The 25882-nt window shown below is 40.6% G+C and overlaps 1 protein-coding gene across 3 annotated transcripts in view; it reads right to left on the bottom strand.

The window, feature by feature from the left end:
- Positions 1 to 25882, bottom strand: part of LOC115508009 (SREBF chaperone) — a 72647-nt gene that overhangs the window by 33869 nt on the left and 12896 nt on the right. The window contains exons 1-2 of one of the 3 annotated variants that reach the window (XM_030306440.1): positions 4899 to 5112; positions 2572 to 2791 (exon numbers count right to left, since the gene is read on the bottom strand). In XM_030306440.1, the coding sequence (XP_030162300.1) occupies positions 2572 to 2693 (122 nt within the window). In that variant the 5' untranslated portion in view covers positions 2694 to 2791; positions 4899 to 5112. Of the gene's footprint in view, positions 1 to 2571; positions 2792 to 4733; positions 4854 to 4898; positions 5113 to 25882 lie in introns of those variants that run through there. The other 2 variants (XM_030306442.1, XM_030306441.1) reach the window with 2 other exon arrangements.

Consider the following 25882-nt stretch of genomic DNA (forward strand, 5'->3'; position numbering starts at 1 on the left):
CCTAATCCTGGCCCACTGCAACTGAGACCATCTCTCTCAGGCTTCTTGTTCAGAGAGCAAACATCTTGCAATGAAAGCTATCAGCACCAAATAGTATTCTTCAAAACGTTCCTATCACCTGGGTGAAGTAGAGAAAGTACAGGGCTTTCCACAGGGACCTGCCAGTCATAATATTTACCACTTACCAGCTCTCCACACTAGTTTAATCACCCTTAAAAAAAAATCTAGGACACAACCACCCCCTCCAAGGATGTCAGGCACCAAATGGAACAGTGTGTGTGTGAAAGGAAAAACATCAAAGGACCTACAAAGCCGGAGGTCAATGAAGATCAGTCTTCCTTTCCTTCCCATCAGCCTAGTCCTACCCTGAGCCTCACCACCCACCTCTTCCTCTAGACTGATGTTCAGCCAGAAGCACCTGTGAAATATAAGGCAGGCTTGGCTGCATCTGGACTGTACTGGTTGTTAAATATTGTTTTCATCACATCTGCCTCTTCCCCAACTTCCATCCTATTCTAATTCACCATGAGTCAAGAGGGAGTTCTCCAAACCTGACATGTCAGCTGTCTCCTAAGGTTTTCATACCAGAGGCCCTCATATCATAAATCCAAGGACTGTCTGTTCTGAAACATTTGTGTAATATCAAATTATTCATTCAAAGATAAGGCCCAACTGCACCCAAGCAGCTGCTACACATATCCTACATTCCCTGTCCAGGAAGCTGCCTGGTCTCAGCTGGCTACACCCAATACCCAGAAGATGAACAGCAAAGAGGAAACATACTTTCCGTTTCCCGTAGCCAGAGTTGTGTTTGTGGAAGGGGAATCACAACTACCACCTCCTCAACTCAAACTGCTCACCGAGCAGACAAGTTTAATCCAATGTACTCATCCATCAAGTATTTCTTACCATGTTCCCATGTGCTGAGGCATGTGTAAAGAGGCCATCGAGGAGCTGAGAACTTAGTGGAGGGGAAGCTAAGTTCTACCACCCTCAACAGAAGGCAACATCAGTGATAATAACCATGAGTGTCCCCACACACTGCTGCTCCAAGAATCAGAATAAGAGAGAAAACTCTTTTCACTGAAAGGTGATAGAACTTCAGAGAAATTTTCAAGAAAGACACAGTCTAGTGGTTCTCAGCACATGGTCCCCAGGCCTGGGAACTTGTTAGAGATGTAAATTCTTGGGCTTATCTCAGACCTGATGAATGGAAACTCTAGGGTGGTGCTCAGCAATCTGTGTTTAGCATGCCGTCCAGGTGATTCTGTTGCCAGCTCAGGTTTAAGAGCCATGGACTTATCACACAGGCCAAGCCTGGGAAAGTACGATTTTGAAGGAGAGAGACGATTTTTGAAAAGTATGATCTTGAAAGAGATTCTGAAAGAAATAATTAACCTAGAGGAAAAAACAAGAGCTATGTTCTACTAATTTATCTCCTATAGGATGTAGCCATAAGTATCCTGTACAACACAATGTAACAAAATTTAAACGTCAGTATAAATACACATCCACAGCGAGGACAGTCAGGGTGACAGAGTGCCATAGTGCTGGCACCAGAATCCCTAAGCCTAGATTTAAATCCCAGCGTCCCTGCTTATTAACTTTGCACACCATGCAAGTCTTCAATCCTCGACCTCACTTTGGTTAAATGGAAATATAACTGGACTGCTTCCCAAGGTTATTATGAAGCACCCAGCAGGAAATTCTCAATGAAAGATGCTCATCTTTCTTAGTCCTAATTAGAAAAGAGCTTGGGATCATTAACAAACTGAACAGTGAGCTCAGTCCTGAGCCACCCTCCTTCCAGCACAGCAATGACTACATCTAACAAATGTCAGATGTACAATGAATATGGAAACCAGAATTCTTTCCAGAGGCAAGGATCATACAGTTGGCTCTTTTCATGGGTGTCAGTGTTTTGGAGCCAAAAAGGCCATCAGATATCTTCTTACACCGAGCCTATCCTTTTATAAGCCACAGCCTTCAGCTTCTGTGAGGCCCTGTGACAGAAAGACAGATGTGGATGGAAGGCAGCTACCACAACAGTCCTTGGTGACCACAGCTGGCCCTGAGAATCAGCAAGAGATCAGAAAGAGGCTCCTCGTGGCCACAAGAAAATGACTGGAGAGCACAGAACCAAGTCTCTGGGTGAGCCTGAACGAGGGTGTCCAAGAAATTGTTCAAATGGACTTGGTTTTGCAACACACTCAAATGCTCCTGCTCTCAACCAGGTACCAAAATGTACCAAAATGAAACTGTCACTGTTGAGAAGGAAAATTAAAAAATCATGCCTTTCAATCATCTTGTGGTTTCTTAAAAGCATTTAAACATTATTCTGAAATAATTTTGAACAAATCTGGAGAATCCCTATGTCAGGGCCAGACTGGTCTATTTCAGTCTAGTGGCTAAATACCCCAGGACTAGAGCTCTCCAACCAGCAGCTTCAACCAGCCGCCAGTCAGTGTATAAAAAGTATACACAGTCCAAGGGCTACGGAGCAGTCAGAATTAGGAAACCTACTGTCCCAACACACTGGCCCAACATATCCAGGACAACTCAGAAACATACCAGCAGGCTAAGATGCAGAGCCCCGTGAAGAGGATGATAGGGATGGGGTAGGATGCACAGAGCAGCCCATGGTTGTAGAAGGCCTGAGATATCTTCTCACGCAGCCTTTCAGTCAGGGTCATCCTCAGCTGAAGTCACCTTGCTGCCATCCCGGAAAGTGACCATGGATCAGCCTGGTGCACGCTGGACAGCACTGACAATGGACACCATCTGCAGATACCTGGCAAGGGAGAAAAGCCAACATTAACAGCTAGTACTGGTTCTGCACACTAGGGCTGCTGGGGGAGGCAGCTGTGACGTGGGTGGAGACATGTTTCAGGATGCCCACATGCAAAATCTGGAGACCTCAATCCCAACACACACGTGCGCACGTGCGCGCGCGCGCACACACACACACACACACACACACAAACACCCCTGGTCAGCTCTTAGTGACTGTGGGCAGTTTCTAAGTCAGTCTAACTAAAGAGGCCAAAAGACTGCCCCTCTAGTTCTGATAACAAACTCTCAACCCTCTTCCATAGAAGGAATTTCTAAAAGACCACTCCCCAGGGGCTCCTGGGTGGGTGGCTCAGTCAAGTTGAGTGTCTGACTCTTGATTTCGGCTAAGGTCATGATCCCAGGGTTGTGGGATCAAGCCCCCGAGTTAAGTGTAGAGCCCATTTGGGATTCTCTCTCCCTCTACCCCTCCCCTGTTCACATGCGCACACACGCATGTGTGCCCCCTCTCTCTTGAAAAAAAAAAAAAAAAAGACCACTCCCCAGACAGGGCATTGTTCTCACAGGTGGCACAAGAAAGCACAGCTGAGTAACAGATACCACCTTCAGCTGCCCTCTGACAGAGGGGTGTTCTGGACACCCTCCCCACCTTTCTCTAGGCACAGGCAGATCGACAGAAATCCTTGGGGGAAAACTTCACACAGAGGTGACCCCTCAGAAAACATATTCTTGCACAGTGTTCCACTGGTAAAGAATGTTCAATGGAGGGGCACCTTGGTGGCTCAGTCAGTTAAGCGTCCCACTCTTGGTTTTGCCTCAGGTCATGATCTCATGGTTTGTTTGAGCCCCGCATCAGGCTCTGCGCTGAATGTGCAGAGCCTGCTTGGGATTCTCTTTCTCCCTTTCTCCCTCTCTCTCTACCCCTCCCCACTTGTGCACTCGCTCTCTCAAAAAAAAAAAAAAAAATGTTCAGTGGAGTCAGCCTTTAACATAAAAACACCAAAAAACCCAGGCTCCTGATAGAAAACAAATTCACTGTGGCTGCATCATTAGGTGGAAGCTGCTGCTCTTGGTGAGGCAGTTGTTCCTGGGACACAATCCTGTTGCTGCCTGCCCAGCAGCTGTCTTCTTTCTGGCACAAGGGAACCACCTCCCTCCACAGGATTGGGCCCGGACAGACTGTCAGTCAAGGTGCCACTCCCTGACCCACACCAGGCCGGCTGGGCCTTTGTCCCTGGACTTTGACTTCTGAACAGACAGCAGCAGGAACTGGATGTGGTGGTGCTTATTCAACCCCAAGAGGTTCCCGCTCCTAAGATCACGGCTCCTCTGACACCAGCACTTTCTGAAGATGAGGCTCCACAGCTTTTCTTTCCAGTCTGTGAGCCATCCTATATCCAATAAATCCTTTCTGCTTGTACGAGTCAAAATTAAGTTCTGTTGCTTCCAACCAGAAAACCTTAAACCAGTAAATTCAGAATAGAAAACTCCAGCAGAAGCCAGGGATCTAGAATTCCCTTCCTTACTGAGCTCTCCAATGTTACCCTAGAATAAACCTACTTCTCCTGTTCCCCGTTGCTGTTTTCTTTGGTCTGTGCTACAGGGAACCTGCTGGGACTTGTGTCTTGGCTTGATCAGGCTCACTGATGGAAACCTAGGCCAAAGAGGTGACTCCAGCAGTGTCAAGACCAGAAACGAGAAGCAAAAGGAGTCACACGACAGCCAATTCACAAGAAGACAAATGGCTGCCAATCTTTCCACCTTCCTGGAAACACAAGCCTTCAGTGCATATGCAATTTTCCAGTCCAGCAACCCTCTAAGGAAATACAAAGAATCCTCTGTGGGTCAATTCAATAGGAAATGGATAGAGGAGCCAGTAGGTAGCAGCTGCTGGCCCAAGTAGCAGAGGTGTTCACAATAGCTCAACAATTCACAAGGCTCACCTGGAGCGTGACAGGTCAAAGAAGTCTCTAGCAGTGCACCCACAGCAGGCGACCCACAATAGTGCTCACCACCCAGCATAAACAAGGATTCTGGGAAGCATTTGTTACTGCTCCTTCGCCACCGGCCTTCCATCCTGCCCCTGGGGTGGGGGTGGGGAAACAAACCTTGATGAGATGCACACCTGTGGAGAGACACTATCAAGAGGATCCCTGAAGACCGAAGGCCATAAACTAGCTTTTCCAACCTCTGTCCTCTGACAAATCTCTCGTCACTTCCCTGAAGTGTCGCAAAACCAAGCCCTCCAGGGAATTCTGATTTTGTAATTCCAATCTCCTTCTTGGCCTCTGCACACACATCGGCAATACAGGAGGGGTCAGGTCGCACCCCTGCAGTCCAGCTCTTACAAGCGGAACTATAGACAAGAGAAAAAACTATCCAATTCACTTCCGGTTTGCAGCAAATGCAACTCTTTCTGATATGATCTTAGTTAATTTCACCTCCCACTGACCTTTAGTAGTTATACTAATAGTTAATTTTCACAGCACCTGGAAAACAAAGCAAAAAAAAAAAAAATTCTAGTTCATGACACAGCCAACCTACCTGAACCTACCAAGAGGAGACATTATTCATCTCTACTCCACTGTACACATTTTAATGCAAAGCTACTCCAAAGCAAAATTTACCCAACCTGATCCAAAAACCTGTTTTTCTTACATTGCCCCATACTCATAGGTTTCTTCAGATCAAAACCTATGGCTCTCCTTGAATTTAAAGAGAGAGACACAACATGCACAAAGGATGGAGGCCAGGAGGCCTGAGTGGACCACATTACATAAAAATGTAAACAACCCTGCTGCCTGCATTTGTGGGAGACCCCACTATAAGCAAAAACAAAGGGGTTTGTTATTAGACACCTAAATTACAGAGCTGTGCACACGAAGGAAAAAACTCCTAGAACCAGTCAGAACAGCCCTCAGGAATTTTACAGAGGAACAAGCATAGATCAAGTCAGTCACTCTGGCTCAGAAAATAAAGGGCACTAGGAATGGAATGAGTCCATGAGGACAGACTGGGGAGGCAGGCGCATCCCACTTTGCTGTGAGCTCGCTTGAGGTGCCCACAGTTCTGAACCAGCGCCAAATTATGAAAATACATGTGAAAGTTTCAGAAAAATCCACACATACACGATATGTTAACATAAGACACAATTTTTTTTAAGATGATGGTCTTTTTGCGCCTATATTCACCACTCAACATTTAAAATTCTCTTCAACCAACTCACACATTAAGAATCAACCAAGAAAAGGGCACCTGGGTGGCTCAGTCAGTTAAGCTCCTGACAGTGGCTCAGGTCATGATCTTGCAGTTCGTGGGTTCAAGCCCTGCGTCAGGTTCTGTGCTGACAGCTCAGAGCCTGGAATCTGCTTCGGATTCTTTGTCTCCCTCTCCCCGCCCCTCTCCCACTCCTCTCTCAAAAATAAAAAAATGTTAAAAAAAGATTAAAAAAAAAAAATCAACCAAGAAAAATAAATGTGCCAAAGGAAGGTGGAGGAATAGGGAAAAAAGATGTAAAAAACTATACAGACTACAGGCTCTGTCCCACAGCTTTCCAGGACTGTTGAAAATACTCACCATCTCCCCCAATCTTTGGCTACACTGGAACTGTCACACTTGTTCTTACCACAAAGGTTTACGGACTATCCCATTTCTCTGGAATAAACACCTAGAAGTGAAACACCTAGGGTACTATGGTTATGTTTACATTTTCTAAGAAACTGCCAAAATATTTTCCAGGGTGCCTGTACCACTTTACATTCCCCCCAGCAACATATGAAACTATTTCTTCTCATCCACCATCATTCAGTATTTCCACTATTTTTTTTTTTTTTAGCTGTGCCAACAGGTGTGTACTGATAGCTAATTGGGTCCTAAGTTATCCTTTCCTAATGACCAGTGACACTGAACACACACGTGTGCCACATGTCTGTGTGTATATGCCTCAGGATGTTATATATGCAAGATCATGTCATTTGCAAATACAGTTAGTTTAATTTCTTTTCTAATTTCGATGTTTTTTATGTGTTTTTCTTCTAAAACTGTCTTGGCTAGACCTTCTAGTACAATGTTGAATTGCACTGGTGAGAATGAATCCTCATCTTATTCCTGAGCTCAGGAAGAGAACATTCAGTCTTTCACCATTAAATATGACATTACATGGAAGTTTTTCATAAATGCCTTTATCAGGCCTCTATTCCTAGTTTGAGACGTTTTTAAAAAAATCATTAAAGAGTATTGTTTTTTGTGTCTTTTGAGATAATCTTGTGTTTATTTATCCTAACAAGGTTTATAAAGACTGAGTTTTCTTCATATTTTGAACCAACTTTGCATTACTTCTAAATGTTAGTAGACCAGGTTTGCTAATATTTTGTTGAGGGCTACTGTATCTGTATTCATGAGGGATACTGCCCTGCAGTTTTCTTTTTTTATGACATCTTTGTCCAGCATTTGGTATTAGGGTAATGCTGGCCTCACAGGATGATTTGGAAGTGCTCCCTTCTTATTTTTTGGAAGAGTTCATGATAAATCTTTAAACATCTGGCAGAATTCACTAGTAAAGCCATCAGATAATGGGCTTTTATTAGTGGCAAGTTTTTTGTTTTGTTTTTAGTGGGACATTTTAAAATTATTAACTCAAACTCTTTCCTTGTTTCCTGCTATTCAGATTTTCTATTTCTTCTTTTTTTTGTGATTTCATTTTATTTTTTATTTTTTTTTAATTTACATCCAAATTAGCATATATTGCAACAATGATTTCAGGAGTCGATTCCTTAGTGCCCCTTACCCATTTAGCCCATCTCCCCTCCTATAACCCCTCCCATAACCCTTTGTTCTCCATGAATCTTTTCTGTTTTGTCCCCCTCCCTGTTTTTATATTATTTTTGTTTCCCTTCCCTTATGTTCATTTGTTTTGTCTCTTAAAGTCCTCATATGAGTAAAGTCATATGATTTTTGTCTTTCTCTAATTTCACTTAGCATAATACCCTCCAGTTCCATCCACATAGTTGCAAATGGCAAGATTTCATTCTTTTTGATTGCCGAGTAATACACCACATCTTCTGTATCCATTGATGGACATTTGGGCTCTTTCCATACTTTGGCTATTGTTGATAGTGCTGCTATAAACATGGGGGTGTGTGTGTCCCTTGGAAACAGCATACCTGTATCCCTTGGATAAATGCCTAGTAGTGCAATTGCTGGGTTGTAGGGTAGTTCTATTTTTAGTTTTTTGAGGACCCTCCATACTGTTTTCCAGAGTGGCTGCACGAGCTTGCATTCCCATCTATTTCTTAAGTCAGTTTTCTTAGTTTGTTTCAGGATCTGCCCATTCTATCTAAGTTAACTAATTTACTGGCGTAGTATTTACTATTCATAGTATATCCTTGCAATCATTTTTATTTCTGGAAGGTGGGTGGTATTGTCCCCACTTTCATTAATAATTCTAGTAATCTGAATCTTATTTGCTTGGTCATTCTAGCTAAAGGCTTGCCAAGTTTGTTGATCTTTTAAAAGAATCAACTTTTAGTTTTACTTACTCTGTTGTTTTCCTATTCTCTATTCATTTGTTTCCACTCTAGTTTCATAATTTTCTTCCTTCTGTTTGCCTTGGGTTTATTTCACTCTTCTTGTTCTAGTTTCTTAAAGTTGAAGAATAGTTACCTCCTTAATAGTTGAGGTTATTGACTTGATATCCTCCTCTTCTTTTTATTATTTATTTGCTTTTGAGGGTGAGAGAGAGAGCACAGATGGAGGAGGGACAGAGAGAGAGGGGGAGACACAGAATCTGAAGCAGGCTCCAGGCTCTGAGCTGTCAGTGCAAAGCCTAATGTGGGGCTCGAACTCATGAACTATGAGATCATGACCTGAGCCACCAACTAAGCCACCCAGGTGCCCCTCTTCCTCTTTTCTTAATATAAGCACTGACAGCTATAAATTTCCCTCCAAAAACTACTTTAGCTGCATCCTGTAAGTTTTCATATTTGTAATTTTGTTTTCATTCACCTCAAAGTATTTTCTCATTTCTCTTATGCTTTCTTCTTTGATAACTGGGTTTTTAGGGGTTGTTATTGAGGTTTCCTTATATTCTTTCAATAGGAGTCTTTGTCTGATATGCTCTTTGGAAATATTTTCTCCCACTCTGTAGCTTGTCTTTTTATTCTTTCTACAAACTTTTTGACATAGCCAAAGTTTCTAATTTAGATGAAGTCTAATTTATCCATTTTTCTTCTTTTATGGATCATGCTTTATTTGCCATGTATAAGAATTCTTTACCCTGCTGTGCTTCTGAAAATTTTCTCTGATGTTTTCTTCTAGCATTTTTTATAGTTTTACATTTAAATCTATGATCCATTTGAGTTACTTTTTTTATATGCTGTGAAGCTTAGGCCTAGGTTGTTCTCTCCCGACCACCCCATAGATATCCAATTGTTCCCACAGCAACTGTTGAAAAGACTACCCTTCCTCCACTGAACTGTCCTGACACATGTTAGTCTGTTCGAACTACTACAACAAAAATATCATGCACTGGGTGGCTTAAACAACATATATATATTTATTTCTCACAGCTCCAGAGGCTGGGAAATAGAAGATCAAGGCACTAGCAGACTACATTTCTGGGGAAGGCCCACTTCCTGGTTCACAGATGGCTATCTTCTGCATCCCTACATGACAGAGAGTAAGAGGTAAGAGCTCTCTGGGGTCTCTTTTATGAGGGCAATGATCCCATTTTTTTTTTTAAATTTTAAACGTTTATTTATTTATTTTTGAGAGGGAGATAGAGTGGGAGCAGGAGGGAGGCAGAGAGAGAGGGAGACACAAAATCCGAAGCAGGCTCCAGGCTCTAAGCTGTCAGCACAGAGTTGGACGCAGAGCTCGAAACCACAAACCGCGAGATCATGACCTGAGTTGAAGTCAGATGCTTAACCGACAGAGCCACCCAGGCGCCCCAGCACTGATTCCATTCTTGAGGGCTTCACCCTATAACCTAATCACCTCCCAAAGTCCCCCACCTTCCTAGTATCATCACACCGGGGTTAGGATTTTAAAATGTAAATTTGGGGGAGTCACAAACATTCAAAAAGCAGTTGGCTGTACTTGTGTGGATGTATTTCTAGGTTTCCTAGGTCCAGTGATCTATGTGTCTATCCCTCTACCAATACTACTCATGATTACCGAAACTATAAAAAAGTTTTGAAATGGGTATTCTGATTCCTCCCATTCAAAACTGTTTGATCTAGAGTCCTTTTTGTAGATTCCTTGGGATTTTCGACGTGGATTATCATGTCATCTGCAAATAGGGTTGCATTTATTTCTTCCTTTCCATAATTTCTTCAAACAGTTTTCTGTACTACTCCATCTCCTCTCCTTTTGGGACTTCAATAACATGAAAAGCTAAACCTTTTGTTATCATCCCATAATTCCCTGAAGCTCTGTTCACTTCTCTTCAGTTTAATAATTCCTATTGGGTCAGACCAGATAATTTTCACTGTTCTACCTTCAAGTTAACTCACTCTTCTTTTCTCTCCACCCTGTTACTGAGTCCCTTTAAGGAATTTTTAATTTAGTTTTAGTTATAAATTTTACAATTTTATTTTTAATTTTTTTTAACGTTTATTTATTTTTGAGAGAGAGAGAGAGAGAGAGCATGAACAGGGGAGGATCAGAGAAAGAGGGAGACACAGAATCTGAAACAGGCTCCAGGCTCTGAGCTGTCAGCACAGAGCCCGACGCGGGGCTCAAACCCATGGACTGCGAGATCATGACCTGAGCTGAAGTCAGATGCTTAACCAACTGAGCCACCCAGGCGCCCCTACAATTTTAAATTTAAATGTCTAATTTCCCATTTGTTTCCAGGGTGTTCACCCCTACTTCTTGAAGTTTTAATTATATTTTAATTATGCTTTTTGCCTTAAATTCTTTGATAATCCCAACATCTATAACATGTCATAGTTACCATCTGTTGACTGTCCCTTCTCCTTAGGAGACAGTAAGATTTTCCCAACTCTTCATATACGGGACAATTTTGAATTTCTGGATATTATGCTATGTTACTCTGGATCTTGTTTAGGTGCAATGGAAAACAGTGGATTTTTGTTTGTTTGAACAGTAACTACATTGATTAGGTCCAACCCACAAGTTCCTATCCATCTTTTGTGGGCTGTGTTGTGATGTCAGTTTAGTTTTCACAGCCCCTGTAATACTACTGTGATCTGTCCCAGGTATACCATGCAGTGGCCAGCACACTTCACCGCTGAATCCTCAAAGCTCTTGGTATGCTGTTCAGGGGTCAGATGCATGCATGCTATTTCAAAGGAGAGCCCAGGAGTTCATACACAATACTATGGGTTCACTTTGTTGAGTTCCTTCCTCTCTGCAATCTTCCTAACACTTTTCAGCTCTCAGGGGCCCCTTTCCTGGTCTTTTGGCTAAAAAGGAAAGGCTTTAGCTTCTCTGCTGAGTACCTCCCACTACTGTGATTGTCCCTAGGGTAAAGTGGTGAGAGGATAGAGAAAACAAAACCAGTGAATGTCACCATGCTCTTGGGACCATAATCCCTAAAAATAAAAGGGCTCCTTTCCCATCTGGCTGCCAATGTCACTGCTGCCTCCACTGCTATAGACTTTCATGGGGGCTAGGGCAGGAGAAAATGGGGGAGGGAGGCATGTGAACAACAACAACAAAAAGATCTTCATCCACCTCTACTCTCTGACCCATAGGAATCCCCTTTCCTGCTCTTGAGACTAGAGAGGGATTCTCTTGGACCTTATTCTGTATGCACCCAGTTCCAGATTTTCCTCTACCTTTGAGTCCAGGCTGGAAGGTATGCTAAGTGTTTATTTATTTTTTGACAGAGGGAGAGAGTGTGCACACGGGAGAGGGGCATAGAGAGAGGAGGACAGAGGATCCCAAGCAGGCTCTGCACTGATAGCAGAGAGCCAGATGCAGGGCTCAAACCCATAAATGGTGACATCACAACCTGAACCTGAGCTTAAGTCAGATGCTTAACCAACTGAGCCACTCAAGTGCCCCAAGACTGAAAGGTATTCTTTAGAAACAAAAAACAAAAAGTTTCCTTCCCCAAACCACCTGCTACCATTATCTTCCAGGATACTCAACTGATGCATGCAATCTGTCCAGAGATTTTAGTTGTATTCAATCAGAGAGAAAGGATAGAATGTGCTTACTACATCTTGACCAGAATCAGAAACCTTTTTTTTTTTTTTAAGTAGGCTCTACACCCAGCGTAGAGCTCAATATGGGGCTTGAACGCACTACCCTAATATCAAGACCTGAGCTGAGATCAAGAGTCAGACCCTTAACTGACTGAGCTACCCAGGCACCCCTGAACCCTTTCTTTTTTTTTTTTTTTTAATTTTTTTTTTTTTTCAACGTTTATTTATTTTTGGGACAGAGAGAGACAGAGCATGAACGGGGGAGGGGCAGAGAGAGGGAGACACAGAATCGGAAACAGGCTCCAGGCTCTGAGCCATCAGCCCAGAGCCTGACGCGGGGCTCGAACTCACGGACCGCGAGATCGTGACCTGGCTGAAGTCGGACGCTTAACCGACTGCGCCACCCAGGCGCCCCAGAACCCTTTCATTTTTTAATGTAAATATCTTCATAAATTCCTATATTCTTTGCCATTAAAGAAACTTAATGGTTACACTATACTTGTTGGCATCTTTCTGTCAATCATATTCCATTGTGAGAAGTATGTAGTGTCTTACTGTGTTTAACAAGTTTTCTATACAGGGCATGTATTCTTTTTACATGAATCTTTTTACAATCTCACAGAATCTTTTTACAATCTGAAATAATGAAATAAAGGTTATAGGCAAAAAATACACATCAGAAGAATGGAAGAAAATGTTAGTACTGGTTGCTGGTCTTCATGTGATATGAGTATGTGGAGAGACATTTTAAGTCAACTTTCTGTACTTTTACATTTTTTATGATGAGTACTGCCTTTTTATCTTAAACTTTTTGAATTTAGCATAAATATTACAGAAAAGTATACAAATTACAAGCATACAGCTCCATGAAAGTAAACATAGTCATTTAACCTAAATACCACTCACATCAAGGAGTATTACCCAAAAGTTCCCTTGAGCTCGGGGCGCCTGGGTGGCGCAGTCGGTTAAGCGTCCGACTTCAGCCAGGTCACGATCTCGCGGTCCGGGAGTTCGAGCCCCGCGTCAGGCTCTGGGCTGATGGCTCAGAGCCTGGAGCCTGTTTCCGATTCTGTGTCTCCCTCTCTCTCTGCCCCTCGCCCGTTCATGCTCTGTCTCTCTCTGTCCCAAAAATAAATAAACGTTGAAAAAAAAAAATTAAAAAAAAAAAAAAAAAAAAGTTCCCCATTACCAGCCACAATTGTGACTGCTTTTCTTTTTTTTTTTAATTTTCTTTTTGTAACGTTTATTGATTTTTGAGAGAGAGGGAGAGAGAGAAAGAGAGAGAGCGCGCACACGAACAGGGGAGGGGCAGAGAGAGAATGAGACACAGAATCTGAAGCAGGCTCCAGGCTCTGAGATGTCAGTACAGAGCTCGATGCGGGGTTTGAATTCACAAACTGTGAGATCATGACCTGAGCCAAAGTCGGACACCTAACCGACTGAGCCACCCAGGCGCCCCAATAGTGATTGCTTTTCAGTTACAAAAGTAGTACATATACATTTATACAAATAGTACTGGAACACACATATATTTTTAATGTTTATTTATTTTTGAGAGAAACAGAGTGCAAGCAGGGAGGTGGGGGTGGGGTGGGGCAGGGAGACAGAATCCAAAGTAGGCTCCAGGTTCTGAGTTGTCAGCACAGAGCTTGACACGGGGCTCAAACCCATGAACCATGAGATCATGACCTGAGCCAAAGTCGGACACTTAACTGACTGAGCCACCCAGGTGCCCTTATTGGAACACATTTCTGATTTTAGCTATTGTGATGCTTATCTCTTCATATGTTGTAAACGTTTATATTTACTTCTTAAACTGTTACAAAAATCTCTAGTACATTTTGTATAGGTTGATTCTAGAACTTGACAACCATTTAAAAAGCATTTGGAATATCATGCACTGGGAAAGCCTCAGAATCCCCAGCAGACTGACAGAAGAAAGTATTTCTCTCCCAAGGCCAGTCAGTAAAGACTGGAGAAGGTGACTGCTTCTTCAAATGCGAAGACAGCAACACAAGACACCCAAGAACAGTTTCCCAGTAACTGACCCCAAAGAAATAGAGATTTGCAATCTGCCTAATAAAGAATTCAGCTTAGTAAGCTACAGGGAAACACAGAAAGACAATTCAGTGAAATCAGGAAACAATGCGCAGACAAAACCAGAAGCTTAACAGAAAGACAGAAATTATAAAAAAGAGGGGCGCCTGGGTGGCGCAGTCGGTTAAGCGTCTGACTTCAGCCAGGTCACGATCTCGCGGTCCGTGAGTTCGAGCCCCGCGTCGGGCTCTGGGCTGATGGCTCGGAGCCTGGAGCCTGTTTCCGATTCTGTGTCTCTCTCTCTCTCTGCCCCTCCCCCGTTCATGCTCTGTCTCTCTCTGTCCCAAAAATAAATAAACGTTGAAAAAAAAAAAAAAAAAAAAAAAAAAAAAAAGAAATTATAAAAAAGATCCAAACAGAAATCCTGGAAGTGAAGAATGCAACGAATGAAATGAAACATGCAGTAAAGAATACCATCAGCAGATGCGATCAAAGCAGAAGAAAGAATCTGTGAATTTATAGGTCACTTGAAATTATCCAGTCAGAGTAGAGCAAAAAGAGAGAGAGAGAGAGAGAGAGAGAGAGAGAGAGAGAGAGAAAAGAAAGCCCATGTGAATGATAAGACACCATCGAAACTATCTGAGCCCTGTTGGTATCCTAGAAGGAAAACAGAAGGAGAAAGGGATAAAAAGCTTATTTAAAAAAATAATGGCGGGGGGGCACCTGGGTGGCTCAGTTGGTTAAGCATCTAACTTCAGCTCAGGTCATGATCTTGCAGTTTATGGGTTTGAGCCCTACATTAGGCTCTGTACTGACAGCTCAGAGCCTGGAGCCTGCTTCAGATTCTGTCTCTGCCTCTCTTCTCTGCCCCTTCCCTACTTGCATTCTCTTCTTCTCTCAAAAATAAACAAAAACATCTTTTAAAAATATTAAAAAAAAAAACACCTACAGTAAAAAAAAAAAAAACCCTACAGTAATCTACAGTAATAATCATAAAGATACTCACTGGACTTGAAAAAAATGGAGGACATCAGTGAAACCATTAACATAGAGATAAGGAATAACACAGCAAAGATTAAAAGGCTCAATAAACAAAATGAGAAACACACCTGATAGAATGAACAGCAGGCTGGAAGAAGCAGAGAAATGAATTCATGACCTAGAAGACAGAGCAATGGAAAGTAATCAAGCTGAACAAAAGAGAAAAGAATTATGCAAAATGAGAATAGACTTAGGGAACTCTGTGACTCCCTCAAACATAACAGTATTATAGAAGTACCACAAGAAGAAGAAAGAGAAAGGGGGCAAAGAATCTATATGAAGAAATAATAGCTGAAAACTTCCCTAAACTGGGCAAGGAAACAAACATCCAGATCCAGGAAGCACAGAACCCCCAACAAAATCAGAAAAGCAGATCCACCCCAAGACATTTAATTTGTATTTAAATTTATTAAAATTTAATTGTAATTAAAATGGCAAAATATAGTGGTAAATAAAAAAGTATTAAAAGCTGGGGTGCCTGGGTGGCTCAGTCGGTTAAGCATCCTACTCCGGCTCAGGTCATGATCTTGTGGTCCATGAGTTTGAGCCCTGCGTCGGGCTCTGTGCTGACAGCTCAGAGCCTGGAGCCTGTTTCAGATTCTGTGTCTCCCTCTCTCTCTGACCCTCCCCCGTTCATGCTCTGTCTCTCCCTGTCTCAAAAATAAATAAACGTTAAAAAAAAAAAAAAAAGTATTAAAAGCAACAATACAAAAGAAGACAGTTACATACAAAGGAAATACCATAAGGCTATCAGTGAATTTTTCAGCAGAAACTTTCTAAGCCAGAAAGGAGTGGCATGAATCAATATTCAAAGTGCTAATTGGTAAAAACCTTCAGCCAAGAATACTCTGTCCAGCAAGGCTATCATTCAGAATATGAGAGAGAAAGAATTTCCCAGACAAACAAAAACTAAAGGAGTTCATGACCATTAACCAGCCCTGCAAGAAATACTAAGGGGGACTTTTGGAGGAGGCACCTGGATGGCTCAGTTGGTTGAGTTCTGACTCTTGATCCTAGCTCAGGTCTTTATCTCAGGGTTGTGAGTTCAAGTTCCATGTTGGGTTCCATGCCCAGAGTGGAACCTACTTAAAGGGGACTTTTCTGAGTGAAAGGAAAGATGAAAAATGACAGTATGAAGATAGGAAACACAAAAGCATTAAAAATAAGTATTTCCAGGGGTGCCTGGGTGGCTCAGTTGGTTAAGTGTCTGACCTCAGCTCAGGTCATGATCTCACAGTCTGTGAGTTTGAGCCCTGCGTCAGGGTCTGTGCTGACAGCTCAGAGCCTGGAGCCTGCTTCGGATTCTGTGTCGCCCTCTCTCTCTGCCCCTCCCCTGCTCATGCTCTGTCTCTCTCTGTCTCAAAAATAAATAAAAACATTAAAAAAAATTTTTTTAATAAATAAATAAATAAATAAATAAATAAATAAATAAATAAATATTTCCAGGGGCACCTGGGTGGCTCCGTCAGTTGGGCTTCTGAGTTTGGCTCAAGTCATGACCTTGCAGTTCATGGGTTCGAGCCCCACATTGGGCTCTGCGCTGACAGCTCAGAACTGGAGCCTGCTTCAGATTCTGTGTCTCCTTCTCTCTCTGCTCCTCCCCCACTCACTCTCACTCTCTCTCTCACTCTCAAAAATAAACATGAAAAAAAATTTTAAATAAATATTGCTGAGCATGTCTGGGTAGCTCAGTCAGTTAAGCATTCAACTCTTGGTTTCAGCTCTTGATCTTGCAGTTTGTGAGTTCAAGGCCTGCGTCAGGCTTCATGTTGACAGTGCAGAGCCTGCTTGGGCTTCTCTCTCCTTCTCTGCCCCTCCCGTTTGTGTGCATGTTCTCTTAAAATAAATAAACTTTAAAAAATAAATAGTATTTCTGTAAAAAATCAGTCAAGGAACACAAAATGATGTAAAATATGACATCTTACACCTAAGACATGGGGAAAAGTAAAGAATGGACTCAAATTTAAACAACCATCAACTTAATATAAGCTGCTATATGCAGAATATATTAATAGAAACTTAATGGTAACCACAAATCAAAAACCACTAATAAATATGTAAAGAATATAAAGAAAGAAATCCAAATATAGCACTAAAGAAAACCAGCATAAAGAAGATCCACATGAAAGACAGAAAGGATCGGGGAAAATCTTCACAAACAACAACAAAACAAGTAATAAAATGGCAAAAATATGTGTCTATCAATAATTACTTTAAATGCAAATGGACTAAACACTCTACTAAAAAGACATGGTGACAGAACAGGTTAAAAAAAAAAGACCCATCTATATGCTGCCTAAAAGAGACTCATTTTAGACCTAAAGACACCTGCAGACTGGAAAGTGAGGAGATGGAGAAACATTTGTCACGCAACGGCTGTCAAAAGAAAGCCGGAGTAGCAATACTTACATCAGACAAAATAGACATAAAAACAAAGACTGTAATAAGAGACAAGAGAACTACATAACGATAAAGAGGAAAATCCAACAAGAAAATATAACAATTATAAATACTTATGCACCCAACATGGCAACATCCAAATACGTGAAACAGTTAAAACATAAAAGAACAAACCAATAATAATATAGTAATAGTAGGAGACTTTAGCACCCCTCTTACATAATGGACAGATCATCTAAACAGAAAATCAACAAGCAAACAATGGCTTTGAATGACACACTGGGCCAGGTAGATCTAACATATCTATTCAGAACATTCCATCCTAAAAGCAGCAGACTACACATTCTTTTCAAGTGCATATGGAACATTCTCCGGAGAAGATCACATATTAGGCCACAAAACAAGCCTCAACAGATTAAAAAATACGGAATTTATACCATGCATCTTTTCTGATCACAGCACTATGAAACAAGAAGTCAACCACAAGAAAAAATCTGGAAAGACCACAAATATATAGAGTTTAAATAACATGCAACTAGGGGTGCCTGGGTGGCTCAGTCAGTTAAGCAACCGACACTTGATCTCAGTTCAGGTCTTAAATTCGGGATCATGAGTTCATGCCCCACACTGGACTCCATGCTGGGCATGAAGTCTACTTAAAAAAAAAAAAAAAAATGCAACTAAACAATGAATGAGGGGTGCCTGGCTGGCTCAGCCAATGGAGCATGCGACTCTTGATCTCTGGGTTGTAAGTTTAAGCCCCATGTTCAATATAGAGATTATCTAAAAATTAAAAAATCTTTAAAAAAAAATCAACGAGTCAACCAGAAAACAAAAGAAGAAATTATAAAGTCCAACTTTGGCTCAGGTCATATCTCACAGTTGGTGAGTTTGAGTCGGCTGAGGGTCCAACTTTGGCTCAGGTCATATCTCACAGTTGGTGAGTTTGAGTCCCATGTCAGGCTCACTGTTGTCAGTACAGAGCCTACTTTAAGATCCTCTGTCCCCCTCTCTCTGCCGCTCCCCTGCCCATGCTCTCACTCTCAAAAAATAAAAAAGTAAAGATTAAAAGTACATGGAAACAAATGAAAATGAAAACATAATGGTTCAAAACCTTTGGGATGTATCAAGAGCTGTTATAAGAGGGAAGTTTACAGTAATACAGGTCTACCTCAGGAAGCAAGAAAAATCTCAAATAAATAACCTAACTTTACAGCTAATGGAGCTAGAAAAAGAACAACAAAACCTAAAACCAGCAGAAGAAAGGAAATGATAAAGATTAGAGCAGAAATAAATGATACAGGGGTGCCCGGATGGCTTAGTTGGTTAAGTGTCCAACTCTTGGTTTCGGCTCAGGTCACGATCTTGTGGTTTCATGAGTCCAAACCCCACACCAGGCTCTGCACTGGCAGCATAGAGTCTACTTGGGATTCTCTCTCCCTCTCTCTGCTCCTTCCCAACTCGCACTCTCTCTCAAAATAAATAAACAAACTTAAAAGAAAAAAAATCATTCACCACGATCAAGTGGAATTTATTCCTGAGTTGCAAGGGTGGTCCAATATTCCCAAATCAATCAATGTAATATATCACATCAATAACAGAAAGAAATAAGAACCATATGATCACTTCAATCGATGCAGGAAAAGCATCTGACAAGGTACAACATCCATTCAAGATAAAATCCCTCAACAAAGTAGGTTTAGAGGGAACATACCTCAACATAAAAACATGTTGTTTTTATGAGGCCATGTGTGAAAAACTCACAGCTAATATCATTCTCAATGGGGAAAAACTGACAGCCTTTCCCCTAAGGTCAGGAACAACACAAGGATGTCCACTCTCACTATTTTTATTAAACATAGTACTGAAATTCCTAGTCACAGCAATCAGACAGCAAAAAGAAATAAAAAGCATCCAAATCAGCAAGGAAGAAGTCAAACTTTTACTAGTTGCAGATAACATGATACTATATGTAGAAAACCCAAAAGACTCCACCCCAGAACTGCTAGAACTCATAAATGAATTCAGTAGAGCTGCAGAATACAAATTCAATATACAGAAATCTGTTGCATTTCTATACATCAGTAATGAAGTAGCAGAAAAAGAAATTAAGAAAATCCCATTTATCAGACTTCAAACTGTATTACAAAGCTATAATCATCAAGACAGTATGGCACTGGCACACAACCAGACACTCAGATCAATGGAACAGACTAGAGAACCCAGAGATGGACCCACAAATATATGGCCAACTAATCTTTGACAAAGCAGGAAAGCATATCCAATCGAATAAAGACAGTCTCTTCAGCAAATGGTGCTGGGAAAACTCGACAGTGACATGCAGAAAAATGAACTTGGGCCACTTTCTTACACCATGAGAAAAATAAACTCAAAATGGATGAAAGACCTAAATGTAAGACAGGAAGCCATCAAAATCCTCGAGGAGAAAGCAGGCAAAAACCTCTTTGACCCTGGCCACAGCAACTTCTTATTCAACACGTCTCCAGAGGCAAGGGAAACAAAAGCAAAAATGAACCACTGGGACCTCATCAAAATAAAAAGCTTCTGCACAGCTTAGGAAACAATCAGCAAAACTAAAAGGCAACCGACAGAATGGGAGAAGATATTTGCAAAGGACATATCAGATAAAGGGTTAGTATCCAAAATCTATAAAGAACTTACCAACTCAACACCCAAAAAACAGAATGAAGAAATGGGCAAAAGACATGAATAGACACTTCTCCAAAGAAGACATCCAGATGGCCAACTGACACATGAAAAAATGCTCCACATCACTCATCATCAGGGAAATACAAATCAAAAGCACAATGAGATACCGCCTCACACCTGTCAGAATGGCTAACATTAACAACTCAGGCAACAACAGATGTTGGCAAGGATGTGGAGAGAAAGGATCTCTTTTGCACTGCTGGTGGGAATGCAAACTGGTGCAGCCACCCTAGAAAACAGTATGGAGGCTCCTCAAAAAACTAAAAATAGAACTACCCTATGACCCAGCAATTGCACTACTAGGCATTTATCCAAGGGATACAAGTGTGCTATTTCAAAGGGGCACATGCACCCCCATGTTTATAGCAGCACTATCGACAATAGCCAAAGTATGGAAAGAGCCCAAATGCCCACTGATGGATAAGTGCATAAAGATGTGGTATATATATACAATGGAGTATTGCTTAGCAATCAAAAAGAATGAAATCTTGCCATTTACAACTATGTGGATGGAACTAGAGGGTATTATGCTAAGCGAATCAGAGAAAGACAAATATCATATGACTTCACTCATGAGGACTTTAAGATACAAAACAGATAAACATAAGGGAAGGGAAGCAAAAAATAATATAATAACAGGGAGGGGGACAAAAACATAAGAGACTCTTAAATATGGAGAACAAACAGAGGGTTACTGGAGAGGTTGTGGGAGGGGGGATGGGCTAAATGGGTAAGGGGCATTAAGAAATCTACTCCTGAAATCATTGTTGCACTATATGCTAACTAATTTGGATGTAGTTTAAAAAATAAATTAAATTTAAAAAATAATCCCATTTACAACTGCACCCCAAATAAGAAGATACCTAGGAATAAACCTAATCAAAGAGGTGAAAAACCTATCACTCTGAAAACTGTAACCACCGATGAAGGAAATCCAAAATGACACAAAGAAATGAAAAAAAATTCCATGCTCATAGACTGGAAGAACAAATATTGTTAAAATGTCTATACTACCCAAAGCAATCTACACATTTAATGTACTCTCTATCAAAATACCAACAGAAATTTTCACAAAACTGGAACAAGCAATCCTAAAATTTGTATGGAACCACAAAAGACCCTGAATAGCCAAAGCAATCTTGAAAAAGAAAAGCAGCTGGAGGCATCATAATTCCAGACTTAAAGTTACATTACAAAGCTGTAGTAATCACAAAGTACTGGCACAAAAATAGGCACATAGATCAATGGAACAAAATAAAAAATCTAGAAATAAACCCGTAAGTATATTGTCAATTAATCTTTGACAAAGCAGGAAAGAATATGCAATGGGAAAAAAGTCTCTTCAACAAATGGTGTTGGGAAAACTGGATAGCAACATGTGGAAGAATGAAACTGGACCATTTTCTTCCACCACACACAAAAATAAATTCAAAATGGATGAAAAACCTACATGTGAGGTCTGAAACCATAAAAATCATACAAAAGAGGGGTGCCTGGGTGGCTCAGTTGGTTAAGCATCTGACTTTGGCTCAGGTCATGATCTTGCAGTCTGTGAGTTCGAGTCCCACATCAGGCTCTGGGCTGACAGCTCAGAGCCTGGAGCCTGCTTCAGATTCTGTGCCTCCCTCTCTTTCTGCCCCTCCCCCACTCATGCTGTCTCAAAAATAAATGAACATTAATTTTTTTTAAATCCTACAAAAGACCACAGGCAGTAATTAATCTGATATCAGCTTTAGCAGCTTTTTTTTTTTTTTTTTTTTTTTTTTAAGATATGTCCCCTAGGGCAAGGGAAGCAAAAGCAAAACTAAACTATTGGGACAACATCAAAATAAAAAGCTTCTGCATAGCAAAGGAAACAATCAACAAAACTAAAAGGCAACCTACAGGATGGGAGAAGACATTTGCAAATGACCTATCTGCTAAAGGGTTAGTATCCAAAATATATTAAGAACTTATAAAACCCAACACCCAAAAAACTAACCCAATTTAAAAATGGGCAGAAGACATGAAGTGACACTTCTCCAAAGACGACATTCAGATGGCCAACAGACCAACAGGCCAACATAAAAAAAATGCTCATTGTCACTTATCAGGGAAATGCAAATCAAAACTACAATGAGATATCATCTCACACCTGTCAGAATGGCTAAAATCAAAAACACAAGAAACAACAGATTTTGGCAAGGATATGGAGAAAAAGAAACCCTCTTGCAGTGTTGGTGGGAATGCAAGCTGGTGCAGCCACTGTGGAAAAGAGTATGGAGGTTCCTCAAAAAATTAAAAATAGAACTACCCTACAATCCAGCAATTGCACTACTGTGTATTTACTCAACAAATACAAAAACACGAATTCAAAGAGATATATGCACCCCTATGTTTACAGCAGCATTATTTAGAATAGCCAAGATATGGAAGTAGCTAAGTGCCCATCGACAGATGAACACATAAAGATGTGGTATATATACACAATGGAATATTCAGCCTAAAAAAAAAAAAAAGAATGAAATCTTACCATTTGCAATAACATGGACAGAGCCAGAGAGTATAATGCTAAGTGAAATAAGTCAGAGAACCATATGATTTCACTCATATGTGGAATTTAAGAAACAAAACAAACTAGCAAAAGGGAAAAAGAGACAAACCAAGAAACAGACTCTTAACTATAGAGAGGAGGGATGAGGAGAAGAGTGAAATAAGTAATGGGGATTAAGAAGTGCACTTGTGATGAGTACTGGGTGATTCAGATAAAGATTTAGGACAAACAAACAAAAAACCACAAAGTATCGTAAGGAAAAACTGCCAACCAAGAATATCCAACAAAGGTGTCTTTCAGAAATGAAGGAAAGGGGTACCTGGGTGGCTCAGTCGGTTAAGCGTCTGACTTCAGCTCACGTCACGGATCTCACTGTCCGTGAATTCGAGTCCTACATCCAGTTCTGTGCTGACAGCTCAGAGGCTGGAGCCTGCTTCAGATTCTGTGCCTCCCTCTCTCTCTGCCCCTCCCCAACTCTCACTCTGTCTCTATCACAAAAGTAAATAAAAATTTAAAAATTAAAAAAAAAAAAGCAATGAAGGAGAGATAAAGATTTTCATGGATAAACAAAAGTTCAGAGAATTCATCACCATTAGACCTCACTTACAAGCAATGCTCAAAGCAGTTCTTCAGCCAATATGAAAGGATACTAACCAGGAAAAGGAAAACATACCCTGGGTAAAGGCAAGTATACCATCAAATTCAGAATATGGTGGTTTGCTAATCACTTAACTCTAATATAAAAGTTAAGGGGCGCCTGGGTGGCTCAGTCGGTTAGTCTTCCAACTTCAGCTCAGGTCATGATCTCACAGCTCTTGAGTTCGAGCCTCGTGTCAGGCTCTGTGCTGACAGCCTGCTTCAGATTCTGTCTCCCTCTCTTTCTGCCCCTCCCCCATCTGCACTCTGTCTCTCTCTCAAAAATAAACATTAAAAAAATTGTTTTAAGTTAAAAGACAAAACTATTAGTAACTGTAGCTCTAATAATTTGCTAACAGATTTTAAAAAAACATACAAATGGCCAACAGGTACATGGAAAGGTGCTCAACATCCCTAATCATCAGGGAAATGCAAATCAAAACCACAAGTTATAACCTCACACCTGTTAGGATGGCTTTTATTTAAAAAGACAATAGATAACATGTTGGGAAAGATGTGGAGAAAAGGGAATCCTTGTACACTGTTGGTGGAAATGTAAACTGGTATAGTCATTAAGCAAAACAGTATGAAAGTTCCACAAAAATTAAAAAACAACAACTATCTTATAATCTAGCAATCCTACTTCTGGGTATATCCAAAGGAAACAAAATCATTATCTTAAAGAGCTATCTGCATCTCCATGTTCAGTACAACAGTATTCACAAGAGTCAAGATATGGAAACAACCTAAATGTGAACAGAGAAGTGGATAAAGATGATGTGGTACATATATACAATGGAATATTATCCAGCCATAAGAAAGAAATCCTGTCATTTACATTGTACACACACACACACACACACACACAAAGATACAAACTTCAGCTACATATTTATATCCTTTTCAACCCTAAAGCTAAAATCAAGTCCAATGAGAACACATTAGAATAATTTCCATCAAAGTCAAAGGCCAAACAAGCCTATCCCTTTTACTACTGTTGTAGAGGTATGAGCTGTCACAATTAGGTGATTGAAAGAAAACACAGGAATGTAAATGTAAAAGAAAAAGTAAAATGACCATTATTTGCAGATGATATTATTATATACCTAGAGAATCAACTAAAAACCTTTATAGTTTTGTAATCAGGTAAGGTGGTGAAAATTAATATATAGAAAATAATGCTTTCACATACACCATCAACAAGAAGGTAGAAGATAAAATGCTTCAATACCACCAAAAACAAAGAAAAAGACCTGAGAATAAACTTAACAAGAAATGCCAAGAAATCTCTCAAACTCTGAGGGACACAGAAGAAGGCTTGAGCAAAGAGAAAGGCATACAATCTTCTCAGTGGCAAAGACTCATCACCTAAATGTCATTCTTCCTACATTAACCTAAAAATGTAACACAGTACCAATAAAAACAAAAAGGATTTTTTTGAAACAGGCAAATCTACCTTAAAGTTCATATAGTAAAGCATAGCCAAGAAAATTCTGAAAATTAAAGGTAATGAATGAGAATTCACTTTGCCAAATATCAAAACATGCTCTAAAACTAGAAAATTAAAACGTGTACTGAAACATAAATACACAAATTGACGTACAGAATTGAAAGTCCAGAAATACACCCAAATGTATATGACATGTGGCAAAGTATATAACATATAGTAAAGGATATTTGAACAAGTGCAAGAAAGATGACCTGTTTAATACAAGGCATTGCAACAAATGGGGGGCCATTTGGGAAAAAATTAAGTTGGACCCACACTTTTCACCAAAATAAATTCCAAATGGATAAGAGATTTAAAGGTAAATAATGAAATTCTAAAAGTACTTTAAGGAACCACAGGATAATTTTTCATACTCTTCTACTAGGGAAGATCTTTCTAGGTATGATAGAGAACCAAGAAGCCTTAAAAGTTCAATGAGTATGACCTAATTAAGAACTAGAGGGTATTCATGCCATGTGAAATAAGTCAGTCAGAGAAAGACAGATATCATATGATTTCACTCATATGTGGAATTTGAGAAACTTGACAGATAACATAGGGGAAGGGAAGAAAAAAAATAAGATCAAAATAGAGGAGGCGGCAAACCATAAAAGACTCTTCAATACAGAGAACAGAGTTGCTGGAGGAGAGGTGGGTCGTGGGATGGGTTAAATGGGTGATGGGCATTAAGAAGGGCACTTTTCAGGATGAGCACTAGATGTCATATGTAAGAGATGAATTGCTGGGTTCTACTCCTGAAGCCAAGACTACACTGTACGTTAACTAACGTGAATTTAAATTAAAATTTTTTTCACGACAAAATCATTCTAAATAAAAAGATAAATAACAAGCTGGAAAAATATAACTGCAAGTTATATCATTAGCAAGGTGCTACGTTCCTCCATATACAAAAAATTTTTACAAAATCAATTTTAAAAACACCAAAGCCCAAGGTGCCTGGGTGGCTCAGTCAGTTAAGTGTCTGACTCAGTTTTGGCTCAGGTCACCATCTCACAGTTTGTGAGTTCAAGCCCCACATCAGGCTCCGCACTG

This window comes from Lynx canadensis, chromosome A2 (genome assembly GCF_007474595.2).
Source record: "Lynx canadensis isolate LIC74 chromosome A2, mLynCan4.pri.v2, whole genome shotgun sequence".
Taxonomy (NCBI): Eukaryota; Metazoa; Chordata; class Mammalia; order Carnivora; family Felidae; genus Lynx; species Lynx canadensis.